The sequence below is a fragment of the Pezoporus flaviventris genome, unplaced genomic scaffold (assembly GCF_033815535.1).
Source record: "Pezoporus flaviventris isolate CSIRO_AGI_PZ_B2104156 unplaced genomic scaffold, CSIRO_AGI_Pfla_v1 ptg000002l, whole genome shotgun sequence".
NCBI classification, from domain to species: Eukaryota; Metazoa; Chordata; class Aves; order Psittaciformes; family Psittacidae; genus Pezoporus; species Pezoporus flaviventris.
Window position 1 is genome coordinate 87,792,740 of NW_026892550.1, and position 23,810 is coordinate 87,816,549.

The 23,810-nt window shown below is 40.2% G+C and overlaps 1 protein-coding gene across 6 annotated transcripts in view; it reads right to left on the reverse strand.

Moving 5' to 3' along the window:
• Positions 1–23,810, reverse strand: part of KIAA1549 (KIAA1549 ortholog) — a 147,424-nt gene that overhangs the window by 12,113 nt on the left and 111,501 nt on the right. For 3 of the 6 annotated variants that reach the window (XR_009741793.1, XM_061444955.1, XM_061444951.1), the window contains exons 11-18: positions 16,077–16,279; positions 12,267–12,391; positions 10,314–10,328; positions 6,734–6,939; positions 4,825–5,048; positions 3,247–3,391; positions 1,257–1,586; positions 265–317 (exon numbers count right to left, since the gene is read on the reverse strand). Coding sequence is in view for 5 of the 6 variants with exons in the window: in XM_061444955.1 (XP_061300939.1) it covers positions 265–317; positions 1,257–1,586; positions 3,247–3,391; positions 4,825–5,048; positions 6,734–6,939; positions 10,314–10,328; positions 12,267–12,391; positions 16,077–16,279 (1,301 nt within the window). In the remaining variant the exon portion in view is untranslated. The remainder of the gene's footprint in view (positions 1–264; positions 318–1,256; positions 1,587–3,246; positions 3,392–4,824; positions 5,049–6,733; positions 6,940–10,313; positions 10,329–12,266; positions 12,392–16,076; positions 16,280–23,810) is intronic. The other 3 variants (XM_061444953.1, XM_061444954.1, XM_061444952.1) reach the window with 3 other exon arrangements.

Below are 23,810 nucleotides of genomic sequence, written 5' to 3' on the forward strand. Positions count from 1 at the left end.
GAAACTCAGTGGTTTATGCAGTATTTGGAAGGATATCTCTATAGCCAAGGGGATAGAAATGTATTTCTTTTACATGAAGGCTTGGATTCCATACAGCATATATATGTCATTCATGCTCCATAAATAAATTACACAGGCTGGATCTGGACTCCTGTTACTTCCCATTTATACAGTACTTTGCATAATAATATACCAGTGCCAGTAAGAACTCGTGAGGAATTGCAAGGAAAATATTAAATGATAATTCTATCAGTGAAAAGCTACCTTGGCAGGAGACCTGGTGCTGCTGGCGGAGTCATTCCAAATTCCACATATCTCTGTGAGAAGAACAAAAAAACCCAAATTAAAATAAAAATGCATACCCTGGGAAGTCCACTGTTAGTCTTTTAAGTGATGAATGGCAGAGATCACTAGGTCTGTATGTGTGACTTGACTGCATCATTAAGACCTTGGTTCTACAAACCCAGAAGCACAAGAAGATCTGTGAATTGCTGCTACAGTGGTTAGCAGTCTTTTCTGTCTCATCAGAGGCTTAACTTAAGAACCTTTCAGAAATACTTTCTGTCACTTGCAGAAGATCAAGGGCTTCTCCAAAGTCTGCTTAGCTTAAAACTTTCAGAAAACCAAGCTTTGTATTTGGAAATCTCTTTATACCTCAACCAGCATCAGATTGCAGCAGAGACCATGGGACTCGGACTGAACAGTCCAATGGCATTATGAAACCTGTACTGAACTGTCGTAGAACTGGAGATGACCTAAAAGACTATCCATGTGTCTCGGTGTTCCATAAAATACAAAAAAAAAAAAAAAAAATCACATGGAAATACTGCTTCCCTATCCGTCACTTCCTGAAAGCTTTTGAATACTCTGCTGAAAAATATGACCTAAGCCCAATACAGTCTTTTTTCATTGTCAAAACATGAACTAGCATATGCATTTAAAAAAAATAAAGTTTTACTCTTGGGCATAACAAGACTGCTCTGTGAAAGATTGTAACTGAGAAGAACAGAAAAGTTATCCTAAAGTAGGAGAACTATCTTGTCTTGTGGTAGGAATGGGAAAAGGGAAAAGGACCTAAATGTATTGCTTAAAAAGCAAGTTCACCATCTTCTGATGGTCATTTCTGAATTCTCCTGGTTCCAGAAACTGCTCCACATTCGTGATAAGTCCTGATGGCAAGGGCACAATAACAGTGACCATGGCCCAACTGGCGCGAGCTACCTGCTCAGAAAAGCCTTTTAACTTGCATCACTCACATTAAATGGGTTGTTTACTGCCTGAGTTGGACCATAAGGTGATCCCCACTGGGTACATGTGGTTTCCCTCCCTGCTCGAGCAGGAGTGTTGTTTACCGGCTGTCCTGCAGAGACCCCGGGTGGTGCAATGGCAGTGGAACTGGCTGCTTGGCTGCTGGGAGCCACCAGCGCAAAAGCATCATCCAGCAGCGAATGCATGGTTTGCCGAGCCTCTTCAATGGATGGCTGCGGTGGGATGTACTGGGAGACTGGGTGGGAAGGCAAGCCGGGGAACTTCCCCACATCAGCTGAAGATGATGTCTGAGGTTCAGGAGGCAAGTCTGGGTCAGACTGGAGAAAACAGAAAGAAGGTGAAGGGCAGCCACAGAGAAGATCTAATCAGCCAGCTTCCAAGCCCCTGCGGGCCTTAAGTCTGAGCAACATTTTCTTTGCCAAAACCACAAGGAGATAAATGGTACAAGTGCCAGCGGTGGACAAAACTTGCTCTTTACCTTCCCAACTTCTACATGCACATACGCATGCACATGCATGATGCTAACTGTGTAAATACTTCATTCACTGTCATCTGTGAGACTATGATCTCAGACAAGGCAGCAGAGCCTTTTGCAGGAGTTAACTCAGCTATAACAGAAATATCTTGTGGCTTGCACATAATGAAGTCATGTAGAAAGCATCTACTCCACCCAGAAAAAAGACAATCAGCTCTGTCTACATCTCTGACTTCTCTGCAGCTTTTGCAGTTCCAAGAAATGAATTCAGTCTTTAGCTTACAGCTGACCACATCAGCAGTAATATTAAACTGGCATTATTACCTCTCAGAAAACCACACAAATGGAACTGTTATTCAATTAAGTGGATACCTGCATGGAACTTGAATTTGGGTGCATCACCTGAATGGGATTCATACAAGTACTTTACAGCAGCAATACCTGAGGCATGCATCACAATTACTACATGGGATCTTACAACACGGGCTTATTGTTCAACAGTAACAGGAAATTAAATGAGCTTTGCAGCAACAGACTTATTATCAAAGCTCATTCTTACCACTGCATGCCAACTGCAAAATCAGTCATCAAGATGCAAAAGCCTCTACTTTATCAGGAACTTAGCATTCCAAGTACTTTCTCACTACAGATGCCAAAGGGGCTGAGTTTTCTGTATGACATGTCTTAATTAAACAGCTTCAGAAGATAATTCATTCTGCTGCAGCATGACATTAAAATCATTACAGTCTTGTTTGAAGGCAGAGGGAAACTGCAGAAATAGACATTGTAGTCACCTGACTGCGTATGCAGCTAATGGTGAAATTCTTAAACATTAATAAACCATCTTTCAAGATGAAAACTGTCCAGGGGTTTCCAATATTAGCATTAGGTTTAGTAAAGTCTGCTTAGAAGTGGTTAAAGATGCCTAAATACAGTCTGTGACATGGATATGATTGAACAGAAGCATTCTCCAGTGTCTTTGTTTTTTTTAGACAGGAAGTAAAATTAATTTTCAAGACACTGCATAGAATTGTTTCAAGTTACTGTAGTACAAAGACATGTTTCTCTTTCATTAATAATTAATTCCCACATTTGACAGATGAGAATATTTCTCATGAAAGGAACTGAGTCTCCTACTCTGTGAGACCAAAGGAAGAAATTTTCTGTAACATATGAATATATAACATCCAGCAAATTGGACTAGAGTGAAACTATGTTCAAGATATTGCAGAACATGCCAAGCACACTTTCATATGCATAATACAGTGACATTAATGAAAAATGGTTCTTGGCCTCTTTAATATCAAGGAATACTTGGCAGAATTTTACTGCTTAATACTGACAAACTGCCAATGAAATCCCTGTTTCACTTTGATTTACATGCTAACTACATAGGACTGAAACTAGCCATATAGACCATAGTCAGAAAGCAAAAACCTCCCAATGTCACAACTGTAATTACAATTATCAGAACACTCCTGTCATTCAAGAGACATACATACAATATATGCAGAATTATTGACTCCTGGGGGCCTTTTGTATGTCCCATCACTGTCAGTTGTGATTAACCTGTCCTTTTCTGCATCAATTGGACTCCCATTTATCTGATGTCGCCGGCGCTGCTTGGGAGAACGTTTTGCACGAGAACTTAACAGGAGGAAAACAAAAAGCAGAGAGAAAGAACAAAAAAAAAAACAACAAAACAAGACAACTGTGATCACATTTCTTTTTTGCAATTTTTCTTTGCATTCCACTCACGGCTTAACTCCTCTGCCCATTCCCTCCAAGTCATGCTTGCCTCAGCCCTGTTTCTCTTCCCTTTCCCATTTTTTTAATGCCACTCCCATTAGGTAGCCTTGAATCTGACTCCTGCCTTTCTCTCACTGGCAGCTCTCCAAACTGTCTTATTCCTCCTTCAAACTCTCTCCATTGTCACCTCCCTTCTACATTTATCTTTCAAAGTTGTTTGTGCTCCAGCCTTCCCCCAGTGCTTTTCCAGATGTTCAGACAAATGTCAACACATCTGCAACGGCAGAACAGACCATAAAGATTTGCCAACAAAGGTTTGTGCTTGGCATTGTTGGGTTTAACCCTACTAGGCATACAAGCTATGGAACCCATGTAGCTAGAGAAAAGGTACTTTTTATCAGTGCAGAAGCAGTTACAGGGTACCACTGCTCTGGGAACAAAGTGCCAGTATTCATAAACAAAGCTCAGGGAAGACTTTCTCTGAAAAGGCCAGGGAGGCAGGTCCGTGACACTCCTTACCCAGAGGGAATACGTGAAAGGTTATCTCTTTGATTTGTGAGTTTGCCATCAAAATTCAGAATCTTCAAGCTTTTTAAGTTGTTCAAGGGAGGGCTGAAGCACTTCTCCTATGAAGAGAGGCTGAAAGTTGGGCTTGTTCAGCCTGGAGAAGAGAAGGCTCGGGAGAGACCTTAGAGCAGCTTCTAGTACCTAAAAGGGACCTACAGAAAATCTGGAGAGGGACTTTTTACAAGGGCCTGTAGTGACAGGACAAGGGATGATGGCTTTAAACTGAAAGAGGAGAGATTTAGGTTAGGTATTACGAAGAAATTCTTCACTATGAAGGTGGTGAGGCACTGGCACAGGCTGCCCAGAGAAGCTGTGGCTGCCCCATCCCTGGCAGTGCTCAAGGCCAGGTTGGACTGGGCTTGGAGCAACCTGGTCTAGTGGAAGGTGTCCCTGCCTGTGGCAGGGGGTTGGATGGCCTTTAAGGTCTCTTCCAACCCAAACCATTCCACCCAAACCGTGATTCTGTGGTCCTTTCCCCCCTTTATAAAAATATTCTTTCTTGCAAGTTTATATTTTCCATGTATCATTTTTTACTACTTATACTGAAATCTTGATCCCCCATCATCACGAAAGAATAATTCAAACAAATGGCAAAGCAAATGCTAAATTGTTTTAAGGCAGTTTTCATACATTTGGGTTTATTTATCAAGAATTCACTGTTGAGAACTTGTAAAAGAATAATATGAAAACAAAAATACTGGCATATACTAAACCAAATACTGTTTAAAACAACTCAAACGTTTTCCCATCTTTGAAATGCCTACCTCTTCCTCGGCTCTATGAAGACAGTAGGCACACTGCCTCCAGGGTCCAAGATCTTGTCAATCTGCATCTGTGCCTTGCGATATATTCTGTGCTGCTCTTTGGAGTCCACCACCACCACGTCATCCACCACTGGAAATTCATAGTGCCCTTTGCGCTTGGCGCGAAGACGAATCTTGTTGCGGTGGTGCTCAATCTCAGATTTATGCCTCAGGGCTGTTTGTATCTTAAAGAAGGGGGGCGGGGAAAGAGTGGGTTTTGCAACAGAACTTTTTGTTGCTCTTCTGTAAACCTCTTTTCCTCAGATCCTTGGCTGCCCCTTCCTTCCTCCTTCCCCTCTCTCCCCCAAATCTCTGAAGGATTAAAGCAAGTCACACAACTTGCAAACACTTTCTTTCTTGGACATTTTGCAGTATTTTCATTGTCTCCCCAGGGAGATGTACTATTAAACACAATACGACTGCCAGAACAGCAGGTGTAGTTAGAGAGAGGTGACAGTTTGTTAACAAAACACAAAAAACTCCTGCTGTCTGCCAGAAGTGACACTGCTCTGAAAAAAAATCAGTAAAAGCTGTATCTACATTTGCTTGTCAGAAAGAGATACATTTGATCAAGTGTTGAAATCTGTCACCCACTCCCTTTAATGACCTTCATCGTGTAAGCAGCGAGAGCTTAAAGTGCTGAGCTCATAACTCAGTGCTTCTGCTGAGCATGACAGCCCAACATAAGCTATGCAGAAATGTAGCAGCAATACAAGGGTCCAGATCCCTAGGTAAACAAGTGTTATCAGCTCTACATCTTGCAGGCTGAGTTTTCATGCCTCTCTCCCACTTTTTTTTAAATTCCCTGAGGAGTATGTCATCATGTGGGGAAAGCTATCATAATAGCAGCACTGGCCCAACACTCACGGACATCGTTCTTATCAACGGAGAACACTTGGGCACCAGATCAGGTAGCAAGAACTGCTGCTCTGCCTGCGCTGGACTAGTTTCTGAACACATCTGCACCAGCAAATTAAAAACCAAGTAAAATTTAAGTTTTGTGTATTCCCTCATGAGAATCCTGAAAAATTATGAAAAGGACACGAGCCAGATTTACTGTTTACATTTATAACTAGAACTATATACTATATACTGCCTATATACTGGATTTCTGTTTTGTAGCTCCCTTTGCCTGTGTATACTAGATATACACATTTACCTTTCTTCTGTAAGGTACTCAGAAACTTTTTAACACAGTGAAGCTAAAGGTTTCAGTAAAGCTTCCACTCTGAATTATGAAAAGATGCCATCTTACACCCAGTACAAGGTACTGTCAGGCAGGGTACGATATGGTTTCACAGCACATTACTGTCTGTCTTGATGCCCCAGGCTGTCTGTCGTGATGCCCCAGGCATGCTCATATTCTGCTGACAGTAACATGAGCCTCAGAGAAAGCAGGAAGTTTCTGTGTATTTACTATCAGATAAACACATCAGAATTTGGAAGCAGTGCATGTGTTGCAAATTCACACCCCAGAATATGAAGATAACTTGTTTGTATATCCACATCTTGAGCTGCTGAAAAGTCAGGAGAATAGTGTAGAATGAAAACCAAGGTGGGCCAGATGCTCCAACACTCATACATTAATTAACAAAACTCTCCTAAGTCATGTCCCGCTGACTAGCAAAAGGATGGCAACACAAGGTATCCTGACCATTAAATTTGCTCCTCTCTCTGTGTTTAAGTTTTGATTTAGGTATCTCTTAAAAACAGTTCAGATTACCTCTCTGGACAGAAAAGTGATTATTTCTGTAACCTGTCAAAACTCAACTCCTTAGGAACTCCTGATAAGAAGAAATGGGATACTTTTCACTTCCCACTTGGCTGGGCATGCAGTCCTCCACAAACACCCAAAGCACTGCAAAAATACCTCTTTATTAATTTTGTTGGTCTCTGCTACTCGATCAGAAAGCACCGAGTTCTGAACCGGAGGTGCTGCCATCGGTTGCATAGCAATCAGCTGGATCTTGCTCGGCACCCGTCTGCTGGCATCTGAGGAACGTGACATCCTATCCACGTGTTCAAAGATAGAGGCTGATGAGTGCTGCTCATTTCCACTGCTGGTCTGAGGAGGTCCTAAATCACCAGAACAAATACAGAGTAAAGGAGTGCTGCCAGGGTTATCTCAGTCAAACATTAAGCTCTACAGATGCTATACTACAAGACTATGCCATGTTTTCCATCTGTGTTTAATTTGCCCTATAGGCCTTCCAGCTGATTCACATTTAATGCACAACAAGTTTACCCAGTGGTTTGCAAATTATAAACATTTTTCCATTATATTTCCAGAAGGGGAGCTGTCATTCTTAATTTCTGTAAATCAAGCTCTTGGCATTTGCAAACCACCAAAATCTCAATCTACTTTTCTCTATAAAAAGCTGTTCAAGTACATACTGCTAATGGTTCCTCTTATCGGTACTTAAGGAGATGCAAATTCCTCAAATGGAGGTTCAAAGAGCAATGACAGACGTCTCACTGCAAAATGCACTTCTTGAGAGACAGGAGGAGGGATACATGAACTAAACAAAAATACCATTAGAAACCCACACAAAACACAAAGAATTTTGCAGACATTTTACCGATTAAAGCTTTTAAAGCAGTTTTCTTCTCTGTGACAGGATAAACTGTTAACATAGCAATGAGCAAGCAGCACAAATATTGCCATGTTGTAATTTGTTGAAGAGGTTAAATCAGCTCCAACACAACCAGCAAAAGATCTTATGGAAACCAATATAAGTGAAAATCATGGCCTAGTTCTGCCAAGAGTTAATCACTTCAACAGAAACGGGTCATCTCCATCAAGACTTGAAATCTGTAGGATCAAGGATCACCCCTGTGGTTTGCAGTTAAGCACATTAAGATTTTCAGTTTGTTTGTATGTTTTCTAGAGATAGGCCTACAACAGGAACCATTATGTGGATTAGGCTTGCAAAAACTACTGAAGACTTTCAAAATCATCTTTTGTCTTGTTCACATGGTAATGCCACACATTATTAAACTGCTTTTCACCATGAAATACAAGCAATAAGAGATTAAGATTTGCGACTCTTCATATGGAGGAACACAACAGCATAGAGGGACTTAGTTCCATGTCCTTGCACAGACTTCTAATAATGGACTGTGGTTCTCAGATTTAAATCAGAAGGAGAATCTGATTTGATTCGATACAGATTGTTGATGAACCTGATCCAACTCCAGCAGACAAGAAGGAAAACAGCCACTGCTCTGATCAGTTTGTGACCTGTGCTGGTAATGTAGTACAGGGTTCAGAAGAGGAGTCTGCAGAAGATCACTGTAGATGACTTATTCCTTTGCTTCCCTCTTCTAGCACAAAAAGGGAGTTGGAGAGGGAAGGCATGGTATTGCTCATTACATTCACAGCACACTGCTTTTGGGCTGGAAAGCAATCTGGCCACAAGCTAAGCAAAATTTTTATTTTTCATACTTCTCAAATTTGATTAATGCATTTCAAATGTGCACATTTATAAATGGTATGCATCATTTATAAATGTGACTTTCCTGTATGTGTCCTTAAAAAGAAGGTAAACAGTTTCATTCAAGATCTCTGTCTCCCAAACGTTCTGCAAGACACAGAGCCTAAATGAAATATATCCTTTTCTCTTCTGTAGCTATTTTATATGATCTTTACCATTTGTCATCTTCACAGCCCCATCTTCATGTATTTTGTGGAAACATGCAAGCACTGACTCTCACAGTGAGGGGCACAAGATATATCAAGTAGTTAGTGTGAATCCCTCAGAGCAATCCTATAGTGCAATGAAAGCCTGAACTTCTGCATCCATCTTTCCCATTTTCCCCATGTATCACTCATTCTTTCCACCCTTTCCAGTCTACCAGCAGTTCTCAAAACTCAATGACCTCCAACATAAAATTTTAAGGTTATTTTCATATTACTTCATTAGCAAGGTGCAATATATTAAATTACACCGAGCATTCACTCTAAATCTTTATAATTTCATCCATAACCTTTCCTTTTGTGCACATAAATAAGTGCTTGGCAGAGGCTTCTTAGCTGGAACGGTTTTTAAACTAATTTATTAAAACTGTCCAGAAGTCCCATATCCAAAATTTGGTATCGGTCTACCATAACATCATGTTACCCTCTTTTGCAGAAAAGATGCACCCACACAAAAAACCCCATAAGCTGCATCTGACCTTTAGATCCAATCTGTATGCATACACTGAATGTGTCTGTAAGTATAAACTAAGATGGAATTATAGTAAAGTATGAAATTCGTGAACTGCACAGTTCTGTACACATCCAACAAAAGGAGAAATGATTTCTAACTCAACACACGAATAAGTTCCTTTAGAAGTTCTGACACAGTGAATATGAAAGGTCTCTTATTTCAAGATTCTTATGCTATTGTCCATGGTTAGAATATCTTCCTTATAAAGCAGTCAGATAGCACTATATGAATTAAATTTTGATCTCAGACTAGACAGTTGAGCCTAAAAAATAATGAAGATGTGTTCTGTCCTAATACTGGACAGAACACATTTAAACAACTAGTCCATATAGGTCACATGTCAGGATCAGTGTTCCTCACTCTTCCCTGGGTTGAAACTACTAATTGAAGTATCAAGAAAATTAATTGCTCTGCAGGAAGCTATGATTTTGTATGGAAAGCAATACAGCTGGAGATAAGGAAAGGCTATTGCTTCCTGCACCCTCTTGAAATAAAAACAAGGGACACAGCAACCACGGTGCACGAAACCTAATACAAAATCAGGTAGTCAATGGGAATCTTTCACTGGTTCACTGGTATTTGAATCATGTCAGAGTATGCAGTTGCAGATAAATTTCAGTTTCTTTGTATCCCAGTACATCATGACTCTCATTAGTCACTTGTACAAGCGCAACAATGGAAAGCATCATAGCCAGCCTTATATTCATCCTTCTTTACTATTGTAAGATGGAAACTGCTATCAGAGGACAGGGTCTTTAATTTATTACTAGATACGGTATGCATTATTAAAGACAGTGTCAGCTTTCTCCTGCCCCATCTTTGCTACGGTTAGAAAATCGTCCAATCCTGATCAGAAAAACACTAGTTCACGAGAAAATACTCATGGCTTTTTGCAGGTAGCCTGTGTTTGCCTTGGATTTCCAGTAAAGACATTAACTATATCTCTAAGTTGTTTATATAAAGCTAGTTTCAGGACCAATAGCTGCCTCGGCTTTGCTTCTTTTGAAGTTTTCCTCCATAATTTGAAAGGACTGGGAGGAAAACTAGAAAAAATGTCCCTGAATTGGATGACTATAATTTGCGTTACTGAGAATTTTTTTTTATACTTCAATAGCTAGAAAGCAATTTTGGTTTTTTTTTAGACTCAGAAGACAAATCCTTCCATCCTTAATATATAATTGTAGCTACCCCAGCACCTCTATTCATATCTGTACTCAGCTATGAGCTCTGGTTACTTACCCACTCTGTTTGCTCCTGACAACATAAAGGAAAAAGAAGAGACAACACAATAATTATTACAAATAATTCAGCTGGGATGGCAACTGGAACAAACAGCAGTAAGATGATTGCATTTACTTGTGAATGAAATGCATGAACTTGGATCAAACTGCCAAGCCTCAGCTGCACAAAAAGGGAGCTGAATCTGCCATTTAACAGAGAGCTCTCTGCAGACAGTGCCTCCAATTTTGAATGCTAAAAATAGTCCCTATGATTACCAAGCTAAAGGCGCCAAATGCTGAAAAAAAGAGCGTATCTGATCCAGTAAGGACATGATAGGTAAAAAAGACGCATTTTACACAATACGATTCTGCCTTTGCCAGATAGTTGAGATGCAGCAATACCTAATACTTCTATACAAAAGGAAACGTTAAACCCCTACATAAAGTTTTAAGCCAGATGGAAAATGGATTTCCCATGAAAGAAGAAATGGGATAACACTAAATCAGGGCAACAGAATTGAAGTTAGATAGGTTGGTGCAACTCATAAACCATCCTGAGGTGAGCTCTGTCATAGCATAATTATTTTTCTATACATTTACTTGGACGCGATTTCTGGGCCTGAGAGAAAACTAAGGCACTTAAAATATATATAGCATCAATACAGTATCTTTGTAAATTGTGTAAAGTACATATAGCATACACTTCCTGCTGAATTATTGAGAAATATAATTTCCTCGGCACATCAGCAGATCCTATGCTTTGTTTCCTTACATGCTCATTGCAGAGGAAAGCCTGCTTCACAACCCTGGCTGTTCCAGGAATAATCTATATTATGCAAGTTTAAGAATCATATATTATTTAACTTGCTGTTTAGCCACCCAAGAGCTAGCAGGTCATATGAGCTATCTTACATCAAATTTCTTCAACATAAGCAGAAAATGAAGATTGCCTGCTACGATCTGAATTTCACATGCACTGCATTCCTCCACAGTCATCGGTACATCTCAGCTGGTATTTCAGAGTGTGTGGAAAAACACTCAATATACCAAAAAGACTGCTTACACTGTAGTCAGTATTTTCTTCATCTCAGTTTCTGCTGCTGTCAAGGCCATGTGAATTAAGAACAGATGGGGTATCATAAACTCCTTTACCAGATACTCAGTACCAAAATTTTCTCTTTGAAGACTACTGTGATTTAAGGTATAGATCTGGTAACTAAAACTTTAAGCAAGAAGCAAACCATCTAAATCCAAAAGGCTCGCAGAAAAAACACTTACATTTTTTGTGCAGGCACAGTTAACCACACACTTTTAAACTGGAAAAGAATTTAAAAGAACGCTTTTATTAAAAAGTGGAAGTGGGCTTGAAGTGTTGTATCAACTTTTCAATGAGGAAAGAAATATATCTTAGGTACACCCATGACAAATGGTGGCACTTGGACTGGAAGCAAGATGGTTATTTACAAAACTAAACCAAAGTCATTGTTATTAATGTATTGGCACTGGATCTTCTTCTTTCTAAAGCACAATCATGAAGGCATTTGATGCCTGAATTAGAACTTATTTGTAAAACTTTTACCTCTCTGTCTCCTTTTTAATCTCACTTTTTTGAAAGCTGCAATTACATATATCCGTGCTGTATCAAACCCTGCTGTGACCTCTACTGCCCGTGTAACTGCCTGCAAGATTGCTACCAGGAGAACCATAATTAGGCCTAAATGGAAAGAGGTTTGCTGGGAGGCATGTGGGAGAGAAAGGAGGGAAGATTTGCTCCTGCTAAGCCATTCATTTCAAAAGCTTGCTGGAATGGAAGGAATGTGTAGATCTTCAGTTTCAACAGAAGAAACTGAACCAAAAAGGAGAGGAAGAAAATTTTCCATGACATAAACCAAAAAAATTAACAGCCAAAGATGAATTTAGAAAAGTTACAGCACCAGAGTAATTCTTCAAGAGAAAAATAACAGTAACAAACCCTTCTTCACTGCTCTGCGTGGTTTGCCCTCGTTTGCAACTGCTGATGGTCTTGCAGTTTCTTCTCCTGTCTCCCTCCCGCTGGATTGTTCACTTGCGGTGGAGTCAGCATCTGATGGTGAAACCCTGCCACAAACATTAAAAAATAAACAAACCAACACTTAAGTTTGCAAAGGGCACAGTTCTCACACAAAAAGAATCCTGTGCTAAAGTATCTTGTGAAGACTGCTAATGTTTTCCTCTGTTTATAAGTAAATTTATAATAAATTATCATAGTTAGATATTCATTGCCATAATGCTACTGTTATTGCATTTGAAAACTGACTGCAAGAGGATTCACATGTGATATTATTAACTAATCCTTCCTTTAAAATACACTTCAAGAAAAAACTCTGTGTTTGTAAGTAGCAGCTTACTTTTCAGAAAGGAAAGAATTATTTTAGAAATAAGAAACCCATACAAGTAATTACTCTAATATTCAAACTTGCTAACTTGGTGTTCTCTTGCTAACACTACAAGTCTATGTGATTATTTTCCTGACTAGTTAAATGTGGAACCACTAAAAAATGCTATTTTATGTATTTATCCCATGCAGTCGTAAGATTCTTAAAAATACTTGTTACCTGCAAATTACAATCTCAGTGCTCATAGTTTTTGCAGGGAATTACACAAAAATACAAAGAAATACTGTGATTTTCCCCAACAGAACACTTCAGATGTAAAATTATCCAGATAGTATAGAAATAACAAAAATATAGGGCATACACTACTGTTCAGCTGACACCAGCGCCTGTCTTTTCATATGGGATCAGCCTGAGTGTCTCTGGTGATCATTTTGTCATGTGAACATGCGTATTCCATCCCTGCAGGGAGTTAATCACTGAAAGCGTGCACTTGTCTGTGCATTAATGCTGTTGAGTGCAAGATTTCCTTGGGCTAGATGGAATCTGAACTAGTTACTGAGGCTGCTGGCTAAACACCAACCTGCCTAGAGCACACAGACTGAGATAACTATACCTAGCCAGACAAGTTCATTGAAAGTTAAACCCACTCCTTGCAGCAGGCAATGCTCTCAATTCAGCTCTTTTTTCTCCTCCCTGAGCAATGCACTGCTAATTGAACTCTGCATTTCATTCTTTTCTGCGGTACTGTAGTACTAAAAGGTCACATTCTAATTAAAAAAACAAAAACCAAACCAAACCAAAATAAACAGGGAAAATACGAGAAATGGTTCTCAGTGAGCTTACAGATCTACATTATTGCATCTTTTCCTCTTTCTAAGGTGGAGAGGGTGGGCAGAGCTATTGTCTCCACCACCACTGTTTTGATTCAACATAGTATAAGGCTGGCGTTCCATTTCCGCATCTGCTACTCACTTTGTTTCACTTCACTGTGCTTTGTATTTCTTCACACTCTTTCATCAGTCTATCTAAATTATCATTAAACAAACTATAAGAGCATATACAGTGCTGAGTCAACATCAGTCATTCTTTGTATGTGCTAAGGAATATGCAGTTGTACCTCCTCAACCCAAAACAGCAGGTCCAACTCTCAGCTGGAGCCTAGAGATGCTGTGCTCTCTGAATTTGATTATTTTTCTTATTTGCTGTTTTTACAGATTCAGAATGTGTACTCGCATCACCACTGTATTTCCTGGCACGCACCATACAGTCCTGAACTGCATTGTGATGAACTGAGTTTTGTATTTCCACATGAATCAGAAAACATCTAAAAGCAACCTAAGACACTATGCTATCATTTCACATTTCAGCTTCTGCCTCAGGGAGTAAAGGTTTAAATCTCAAGCTGACATGTGCATGTCAGCATGCTAGGGAGATGATGGCAACATCTCCATAGTTAGGCCTAAAGGGAAATTTGCTCTTAAGGGATGATGAGGGAGAGGCGGGAAATTCTCTTTCGAAAACATTTTGAAGTATTTGAATTTAGATGCTATTAAAAAGAAGAAACATCTTTGTTCCAAATTTTACCAATGATTCCTTATTGTCTCCAGGGAAGGCACTAAATGTTGGCTTCTGAGAATTTTTCCTGCTTCATTTTCTGAATTATTCCAGATGAAATACAGTAACAGCCTCAAGTTTAAATTTCTTTCTTATGTCCATGTGAATATAGATGCCTTCCCCTCCCCCTAAGTATCATCTCTGTCTTAGGCCACTTTTGAACTTTTTAGAAGAAACGCTGTCCTTCTGATTTATATTTATTTAAGCTACACCAAAATTGAGTTAGCTAATTTTTTCCCACTGGTAGTCTACTACTTGCAAGGCCTACAGGCATTCAGAAGACAGCCTAGACATCTGGGAAGGTGGAAACTGACCTTTACAAAGCCTACATAGGGAAGATGAAGTAAGGATCTTTGGACAACTGGGGCTTTAGAGGAAGCACAGAAGGTTAAGCAGAGTAGCAATCTGTACCAGAGGGACCTGCAGCTCATTCAGAACCATCACTGGTTTCTTTCTAAGCTCATTTAACTTGTGACTGTGGTTGTTGTTTCCGGGTTTTTTGTCCTCCCACCATGCAATAGCACATAGGTAAAAGCACAGAGGAGACAGAGCTGAAGACAAAGGGGTACAAAAATACGAGAAGGAAGGGAAAAAGGATTACTGGGAAGTGGAACACAGAGCAGCTCAGCAGTGAGGAGCTGTTCGTGACTCATCAAGGCATTCCTCAGGGCTCCATTTTTTTCCCCACCACTTACCTTCCCACTTACCCTTTTTTAATGCACAGATCTTTCTTTACTGCATAGCTGTTAACAATGCCTGTCAACAAACAGAGTCCTTTCCAGCAAGGTACATTCACTTAATTCGATTATTGGAAAAGGTATGAAATGACTGCTGAAGGCTGCCACAAACTTCTTCATTTGCTCAGCTATGAATTATTACTCCTTTTCCTGACCAAAGTCGGTTTGCTATGACAGCAACCATATAACCACAAGTAAAAACACTCTTGCATTTAGGCTGAGTAAGTTGGGGCTGTTCAGCCTGGAGAAGAGAAGGCTGCGTGGAGACCTCATAGCAGCCTTCCAGTACCTGAAGGGGGCCTATAGGGATGCTAGGGAGGGACTCTTCATTAGGGACTGTAGTGATAGGACAACGGGTAATGGGTTAAAACTTCAAAAGGGGAAGTTTAGATGTGGAGGAAACTCTTTCCTGTTGGGGTGGTGAGGCACTGGAATGGGTTGCCCAGGGAGGTTGTGAATGCTCCATCCCTGGCAGTGTTCAAGACCAGGTTGGACGAGGCCATGGCTGATATGATTTAGCGTGAGGTGTCCCTGCCCATGGCAGGGGGGTTGGAACTTGATGATCTGAAGGTCCTTTCCAACCCTAACTATTCTATGATTCTATCTTCCCTAAATTTTTGAGATATTGCTTATTTCTGGAAATTCCAACTTATCATACACATATTGATCACTGTTAATATTACTGAAACACACTGCTATTTGTCAATGGTTTTCGTTTGGTTTTAACCCTCTGTTGCCTTAGTAGCTAGAGAATGCATCAGGAAACATACACTTGGTGTTTCCACTAAACAAGCAGTTACTGGACTCCAGCCAAGCTAGTAATGCCTTAAACACCCTCTTCGCTAGGCATGTTGCCTTTAAGAGAAAAACGGACACAAAATTCTCATAACCTTGTACTAATGGGTAGTGAAGTATAACTCTGACAGCCCACTAGAAAACACAAGTCCCAGAGTTCTGGAACATATTTTTCCACTGAAATTGCCCTAAAAATACAGTAATTGTCAGCCATTAAGAAACTGTCATCTATTACAATTTGTTTTATCTCTGTGAACTGACCTCCCTCTGTGTCGAGCAGTCTTTGAAGGCTTTGAGGAAGTCTTGGATTTGGGGCTGGGCACATCTCCATTTTCAGATGGGGTAGTATCCTTAATAGGTCCTGGTAAAGGAGCTGGCTCATGGATAATCAAGACATCATCTTTATTGTGCTGGCCCAGATGCTGCTTAGCAAAATCAAAGCCTTTCACACTGGGGGCTTGTAGCTGTGAGAGAAGAACAAAGATAAAAAATAGGAACCATGAGTGACAATGAGGACACAAAGGCTTTGGTTAAGATCTGCAAACAATGGCCATTAAGAGGATGGTCAGGCTATGGTAATCTCAGGAATGAACATGAGAGCTACAGAGAAAATCAAAATAATGTCATCACCCCCCCCCCCCCCCCAAAATTCTGTCATCTTACTTCAGCATATAATACATAGTTTAAAACTCCAAATCAGCAAATGTACTTTAAAAAAGTAGCCTGCTGCTGCTGCTACATCTCTTTCCAGCTGTTTCTTCAGACTTAATCATTATGTAAGGAGCTTTTTGTTTACTAGTGGATGCAAGGCTGTAGACGCCTGTATATTACGACTCAGGTCACCTTTCTATTTCTTTCAGTCAAAACGAGTGAAGTGAGTTTAAATAATTTCTGTAATGTTACTGATGATCTTCCTCATTTTGAGCTCACCAAACCTGCAGGAGTCTGGGAGTGCTTCTACAAGCACCTAGTTCGTATAATGAAAGATAAAATTTTCTGCCAGCACAGATAGCTCCAGAAAAGAATGAAAACCTAGCTCTTAGGAATTTCATACTGAATGGACAGAAAAATTTATTAAAGGCTTTGGAGTTTAGAGAAATTAGATACTTATCCCAGAGATCTTATTAAAGGATTATAAATTCAATGGGCATCTTGCTTTAGAAAGACACAGATGTGAGCCTTTCATTAGCATAACTATTTATATAAAGATAATCTCACCTTGTCAGTGAGTTGATTCAGATTTGATTTCATCAAGCCTCCAAGTTTCGAGCTTTCCTGCTTATTTGGGGGGGGGTGTGGGGTGTGTGTGTTTGGAGTAATTAAGAAATCCCGAGGAACTAATTAAGAGAAAGTTTTTCTTCAATCCTGCTCAATTCTATGTAGTTTGAAAGTTGAAAGTAGAAAGAAATGTTGACAGTTCCAGTTTGCACAGCGCATGCACAAATATCCACTGCACAGCACATGTACAAAACCCTCTGTGTGTTCCTAGAGCTGATTTCTCCAAAGTGAATCATATGTTGGAGTACATTTATGGGTGCGTCAGATTTCAGATGTTTAAATGAACACCCTTTCATAAAGCTTGGCATGCCAACATAGCTAACTACAAACAGACTTGTCTGATACCATGCCAAAGATAAGCTTGCCTAGGGAATATTCTGAAACAATCTCTTCAATATATTTTCTCAGTAAGCAAACATTTTCCAAATGGTTCTTCGAAAGGATGTCGTAGTACAGCAAACTGCCTGTTTAAACCAGTAGATGGCAATAAAAGCTCTCTTGTAAAATCCAACAGCTACGAATGGTTGAGATTTTGGAGTTCATTTCTCACAAAACAAGTAAGCTTATTATTTGAACAGATCTGGATGTTTTCCACTATACTCCATTTTTCTTGGGCCTTACAACAGACCCTTCAATTCAGCATGATGGGTGACTCAGTTATTGAATTTACGTAAATGGCTGCAGCCACTGATTCAAAAAGGCACTGTTGAGCTAGACCAGGTCAAAGTGTAACTGTTCTCTATTTTTTGAGTGATAGCCACCTAGTGAACTCTTCCTGAAACCTCCCTCCTCTTCAGAGTTGAAACACTGTCTTTGGGATCTTGCTGAAACCACCCCAAAACTCCGTGTCTTTTTCCTTTTTCTCTCACATCTTTTTTACTTCTGAGGAAAAACTTTTCACTTCCACTGTCAGATCTATCATGCCAGCTTGCAACACTGATTACTGAAACTCCTCTTAGTCACCCCACCTCCTCCTCTGATGTTTTTGACATGGTTTCTGTTCTCTTGTAAGATATTCCTGTGTATGACATTGTTCCTTTGAACCCCTTCAGTGGTTTCCCTTCGTCTACCCCTTTCGTACTCAACCCTCATGCCTATACAGCCCTGCTGCTGATCCCTGATGATCACTTCCTCTATTTCACTATCTTGCCCTTCATTGCCTCCAGTCACCTTTACTCCAGAGATGATGGGTCTCCACCACATGCTGGGCACAACTCTTTCACACAGGAATAAGTAAATAAATACATAGGTGCTGCACTACCCTTTCCTAAGCACTCTTGGCTTGACCTGCAAAGCTACTATTGCTTTTTCAATAGTTTGACAGGTAGGGTGAGCAAGGACAACTGAAGAGACAAACATTCTAGTAATATTAGAATTTCTAGTATGGTTTCATTAAGGTTGCTGCATGTCTGAAGCATGCATTTCAGCATAACTTCAAGTTAATTCTAGCATACTGGGTTCATAAACCCTTCAGGGAGCAAAGCAATATGCAAAAACCATAAATTTTTTATCTTTTAAACTCTGAATAACCTTATTCCTAGCTCCAGTCTAGCATAACCTTTTGCCTAAGCACAGTTACAGAAACATATGTTTATGTATACATGTACATACACCACAGCATGTGTATGCACAAATGTTTATCTGCAGACAGACCACACAGTTAGTATTGCAAAGACAACCACTCACACCATAAGAAATGGCACAGTTAAAACTGTCTGAACAATCACAACTGGATCCTCTCATACATCTGCATTGCAACAGAGTCTTGAGTTACAAAATCCTAAATTCAATTTAGGATTCAATAGGAGCCCTCTTGCTTTGTCCCACCCTGCTGGATCCTTGGCATAATCTGAACCTTCTGTTATTAGTCAAAGCTGGGTAGAATATCAGAATTTATTTGCTGAACCAGGATACTCATCACATTTCATCCAGAAGCTGTCAAACACGTAGTGAAAGGACGGCATGGAAGAAGAGAAAGGCTGTATTCTTTTATGCACATCTGCAGCAAGGGTGGCAGAGACTCTGCCAGTGGATTTCATGGACACCCGCTGGCAACACAGGATTGGCAAGTCTTGGCCATCACTTCAAGAAACACTCACCCCAGGTACCACAGAACCTGTGGCTCTATGTCGTGGTTTAAACCCAGTCAGGTAATTCGTTCACTCACTCCCCCCCTTTCTTGCCCTCCCCCTGCTCTCGGAGGGACGGAGAGGAGAATCAAAAGAATGCAACTCCCACGGGTTGAGATAAGAACAGTTTAGTAACTAAGGTATAACACAAATCACTACTGCTACCACCAATGATAATAATGATAAAGGAAATAACAAGGGAAGAGAATACAACACCTCACCACCCGCTGACCGATAACTCGCCCCCCAAGCCCGACCAAGCTCCGACCGATACCTCCTCCAACCCTGCAGTCTGCCAGCCCTTCCGGCTAACTCCCAGTTACATCCTGGGCATGACGTGCTGTGGTATGGAATAGCTCTTTGGTCAGTTTGGGTCAGGTGTCCCGTCTCTGCTTCCTCCCAGCTTCCCCTCCTCCCCGGCAGAGCATGAGGCTCACAAAGTCCTTGGCCAAACCAAAACATCTCTATCAGCTCTGTTCCCGAGCCGAAAGTCAAAACACTACACTGCACCAGCTACCAAGGAGGAGAAAAAATGACTGCTACTGCTGAACCCAGGACACTCTATTATCCTGAAGTTGTAGTCAGGTAAACTCCTCATCTAGTCTTACCTCCTCCTAACCAGAAAGAACCAGTCTCTCTACCCTGACCTCCTACCCTTCCCTTCCTCTGCATGCCAGTTGCCAGTTCCAGTTTACACTATCCAAGAACCTGAGGCTCATTGCTCCTTATTCCTTCAGCTGTCCTCACAGCAACCTCTGTATACAGTAACAAAGAAAAAAATGTTTCAGCTTTTCAGTGATAGCCCTGCAGAGCTTGTATGTGCAGAAGAAGTGTAAACCTATGAGAATTTAACTGGGAAACCTCTACCTAGTTTCTGTCGATCCCATGCAAATATTTCCCAACAGGTTTAAAACCGAGTCAGAAATGGGCAATTCCCCACAGAATAGGCGAAAGCATTTCCCTCACACAAAACAACCTTCTGGTCCTGTTTCCTTTCCTTCCCCACCTTCTGTCCCCAAAGGCTGAGCCTATGCACTAGACCTTCTCCAAAACCGTTCTAAAAAATTTGGACAGAGCACTAGTCTTCTCATAAGCTTGTTCTCTGAATGATAAAGCTCTTCATGTTAAAAAAGGTTCAGTATGAGACTGAGAGGTTGAATGAAAAACTTCAAACTGAACAATTTAGGTCTTGCAGAGTTTTGTACAGCTAAACAACATTTCTACGTACCTCCTGCTAAAAAAGCTTAAGGTGGCACTACCATCTGTAGCCAATATACGAAGACTACAGGCGACTGTATTCATGTGTATATGCATGTTTGTGCATATGAATGAAAAACATGACAAAAATATGTGAAAATATGTATGTACAACATAATACCTCACAATATGAAAAGATAGTTCTCAACGAAAATATTGAGGAAATTACTTACTAAAAATAATACCCTCTATTTGAGAAATAGAAATGCCAATATGATTACCACTGCAGAAACAACACTGACAGAAACCCACTTCTTAGTCTTAAAGAAAAATCTACACTTGTGATACCTCACCTCTTAGATCATGGCAACATTACAACTGAGAACCGATACGAACCAAAATCTACCTTTTCATGAAAAAATTCTGAAGGATACTGAAACACAACTCTGCTTCCTGTAAGACTTGATGGTCACATCACTGAGACTCGGTGGAATGAACAAAGTATTGTTCCAGATGGGTCTCCTTCATTTTCTTACGAATTTCTGTGTGCCACCTGCTGCGTTCTTTCTTTTCTTTATATCAAGTTATATGGTGTGACAGATTGGATGACCTCTGCTCATCCTAGGATAAGTAGTCAGAATTGCATGTGTGGATCAGTCATCTGCTACTCATAAATTAACCACCACCATGGAAACAATACAATCTCTTTTTAAGAGCACATTTGTGCTGATACCACTACCTGTTCAGGAGCTGAGCCTCTTTTTATCAGCCTCAAGTGCCTTTACCTAAGACTGCACAAAAACAGTATTTGCAAAGATTTCTTATTTTAAATTAAAGTTGTTAGAGAAGGTTTTCATTTGTTTTATCTTCACATATTTGTGAAAGGGAAAAGATAAAATACTCTGAAGCTTACCACAAAAACGCATTTGTAAGGCATTATTATACAAATGCAGAACCTGCTGAAATGTAAGAGGAAGAGATGATTTCAAATTGGCAAGTCAAGACAGTGCTTTAATTCTATTGTTACATACTGGATAGGAAAAAAAAAAGGGGGGGGGGGGGCATTTAAAGCTCAATTTGCAGAATTGAGCCAAGACTTATTCCATGAAAGCAGCTCATAGCTTCAGCACTGTTCAAGTCCCAGAAGCGGTTGCCAGTATATTGTTCTACTAGATGCAGAGACATACCAGGTACGCCGTCAATCTGTTTTCTCAAGAAAGCAAATACCATACACACAGGTCAGTGAATAGTATCAGCTGAAAGCAGAAGAAATACTTTTTTTTTAATGTGTGAATGAAGACTCAGTAGTCTTCCTGCAGTTTCTACAAATGGCATTTGAATTTGGACATAATATGAAGAATGTATTAGAACAATTTGCTATTGATTTTATGCCACAGTCATGTCTTGATCCCTGTAGAGCTACATGCATTGAGCAGAGGCTGTTAAAATACAATTCCAAGGAAACAAAGGAGCTAAGTATGATTTAAAAAATAATACTTTAGTGTTGGTAAAAAATCTATGAACAGGACAGGAATCCCTGTAAAGAAGTGCCTGAGATTCACACCACCAAACCCTTCTCTGTATTCCGAGGGCACCATAGCATAGGGCAATGTGAATTCACTGCATTACTCTCATGAAGCAGCAGAAAGGATGATTATTTGCAGCTGCTAGTGTGTTTGCTAGGGTCATCTTTATTTTAACTCATTTCTTTCACCATGCTTCTACTATCTAATCCAAGATGTTGCCTCCTTTTTCTTCCCACAAGGATCATTCATCCACATTATTTGCAGTGACTGTCCCATGAGATATTTAAAACACCTACCAATCTACAAATAAATTAGTACTGAGTCATGTTCACCTTTTTAGTCTTGTTTTCCTATTCAGCTCATTCTTCTCATCTCACTTCTACTCCTTATGAACGTAAGTATACCTGTAATACTCTGTATTCTGTTTACATTGCTCTCCTTCAACATAAACCCGTTTGGGATCATAGCCAGGGACTGCCTGTAAAGTATGCATACAAATCATGCATGCAATTCAATAACAATAACACGCATCTTCAGTTAAGAGACACAAGACACCTTTGTTGATTAAAAAAGCTTATTAGAAGATCACACAGAAGCAGAGCTCCATCTCTATAGCTTCTCCTAAAAGTACCGAAAAAAAAGACCCATTTGTATTCTCAAGGTCTTTGTGCCATTGACACAATTTCCCTATGAAATGGCATATGATGCAACCAACTAGTGCCAAAGAACATACTATTTCCTGGTCTACCTTAAAAAAACAATACTAAGTATTACTGAGAAAGGTGCAGAAGGATCCTTCACTGCTGCTGGTTTAGGAAATGCTTCTAAGCACCAAAACAAGGTCTCAGATTCAGTTTAAATATCTTCACTTGATAACCCCATCTACATATGTAAAAAGAAGTGTATGTGCAATGGCAGTTGACTAGATTGTCATCACCCTCCCATTACAGCAGCGTTACTGCCTGTATCCCCTGTAGCAAGCCCATCTCAAAAAGAAGCAGGATTGTGAGAGCTGAGAGGTAAAAAAGGGGTTGTACGCACAAAATGCTGCCCGTTTTCTCATCTCAGATCACAATCCAACCAGTGAAAAGTACCGCACGGTACAGCCAGTGCCTGCGCGGAAAACTAGTCCGAGCTAGTGTAGAGCCTCTGGTCCTCCTTTCCTACTCTGAAAAGTCAAAACTGTGGTTTACTGCTCAGTACCATACAAATAGCAAGTAAACAGGAATCCCACAAAAAATACCACCTCAGGAATTTTGCTCCTGGAGTAGGATTAAAAAGAAATGAAGAAACCCCCAAACTTACAAAACTTTATAAAGCCCGAAATTCTCAAGACACCTGTTCCGAAATATTTTCTTAAGACAGATTGTTGCTGCAGATTTTCATCATCCCTCTTCTTCTCCTTTGTGCATTTCTTCCTGCCACACTAATCTTACCGTGACAGCTCAGTAAATTACACAAAATACAAGAGGGATCATGTTGTTGAAAGCCCATAACTCTGAGTCTATATATGCCCACAGGCTGTTGAGGTAACTGCTGTAACAGGCAGAATTTTGTGTCTGAATCAGAGTTTTAGCCTTCCTTCTAAGACAGAAACGCTGCAGGGGTGGGTACTTTCTTAACCATGGTTTGGTGAGGTTTCTTTTCACACTGGCTAGATGGAACTGTCAGGAGAAAGTTAGAAAAAGATCAGCTTCACAGGATAGACAGGTCACTGCTGTGTCTTAGTTCCACTGAAATTTGTCTGTAAGTTACATCAAAACCAATTACTCCTCCAAGGCCACATACACAATTCCAACATAAACTGCAACCGCTAAGAGAGGTAGCCCGACACATAAAAATTAATTACAGTTTGGGTCAGAAGC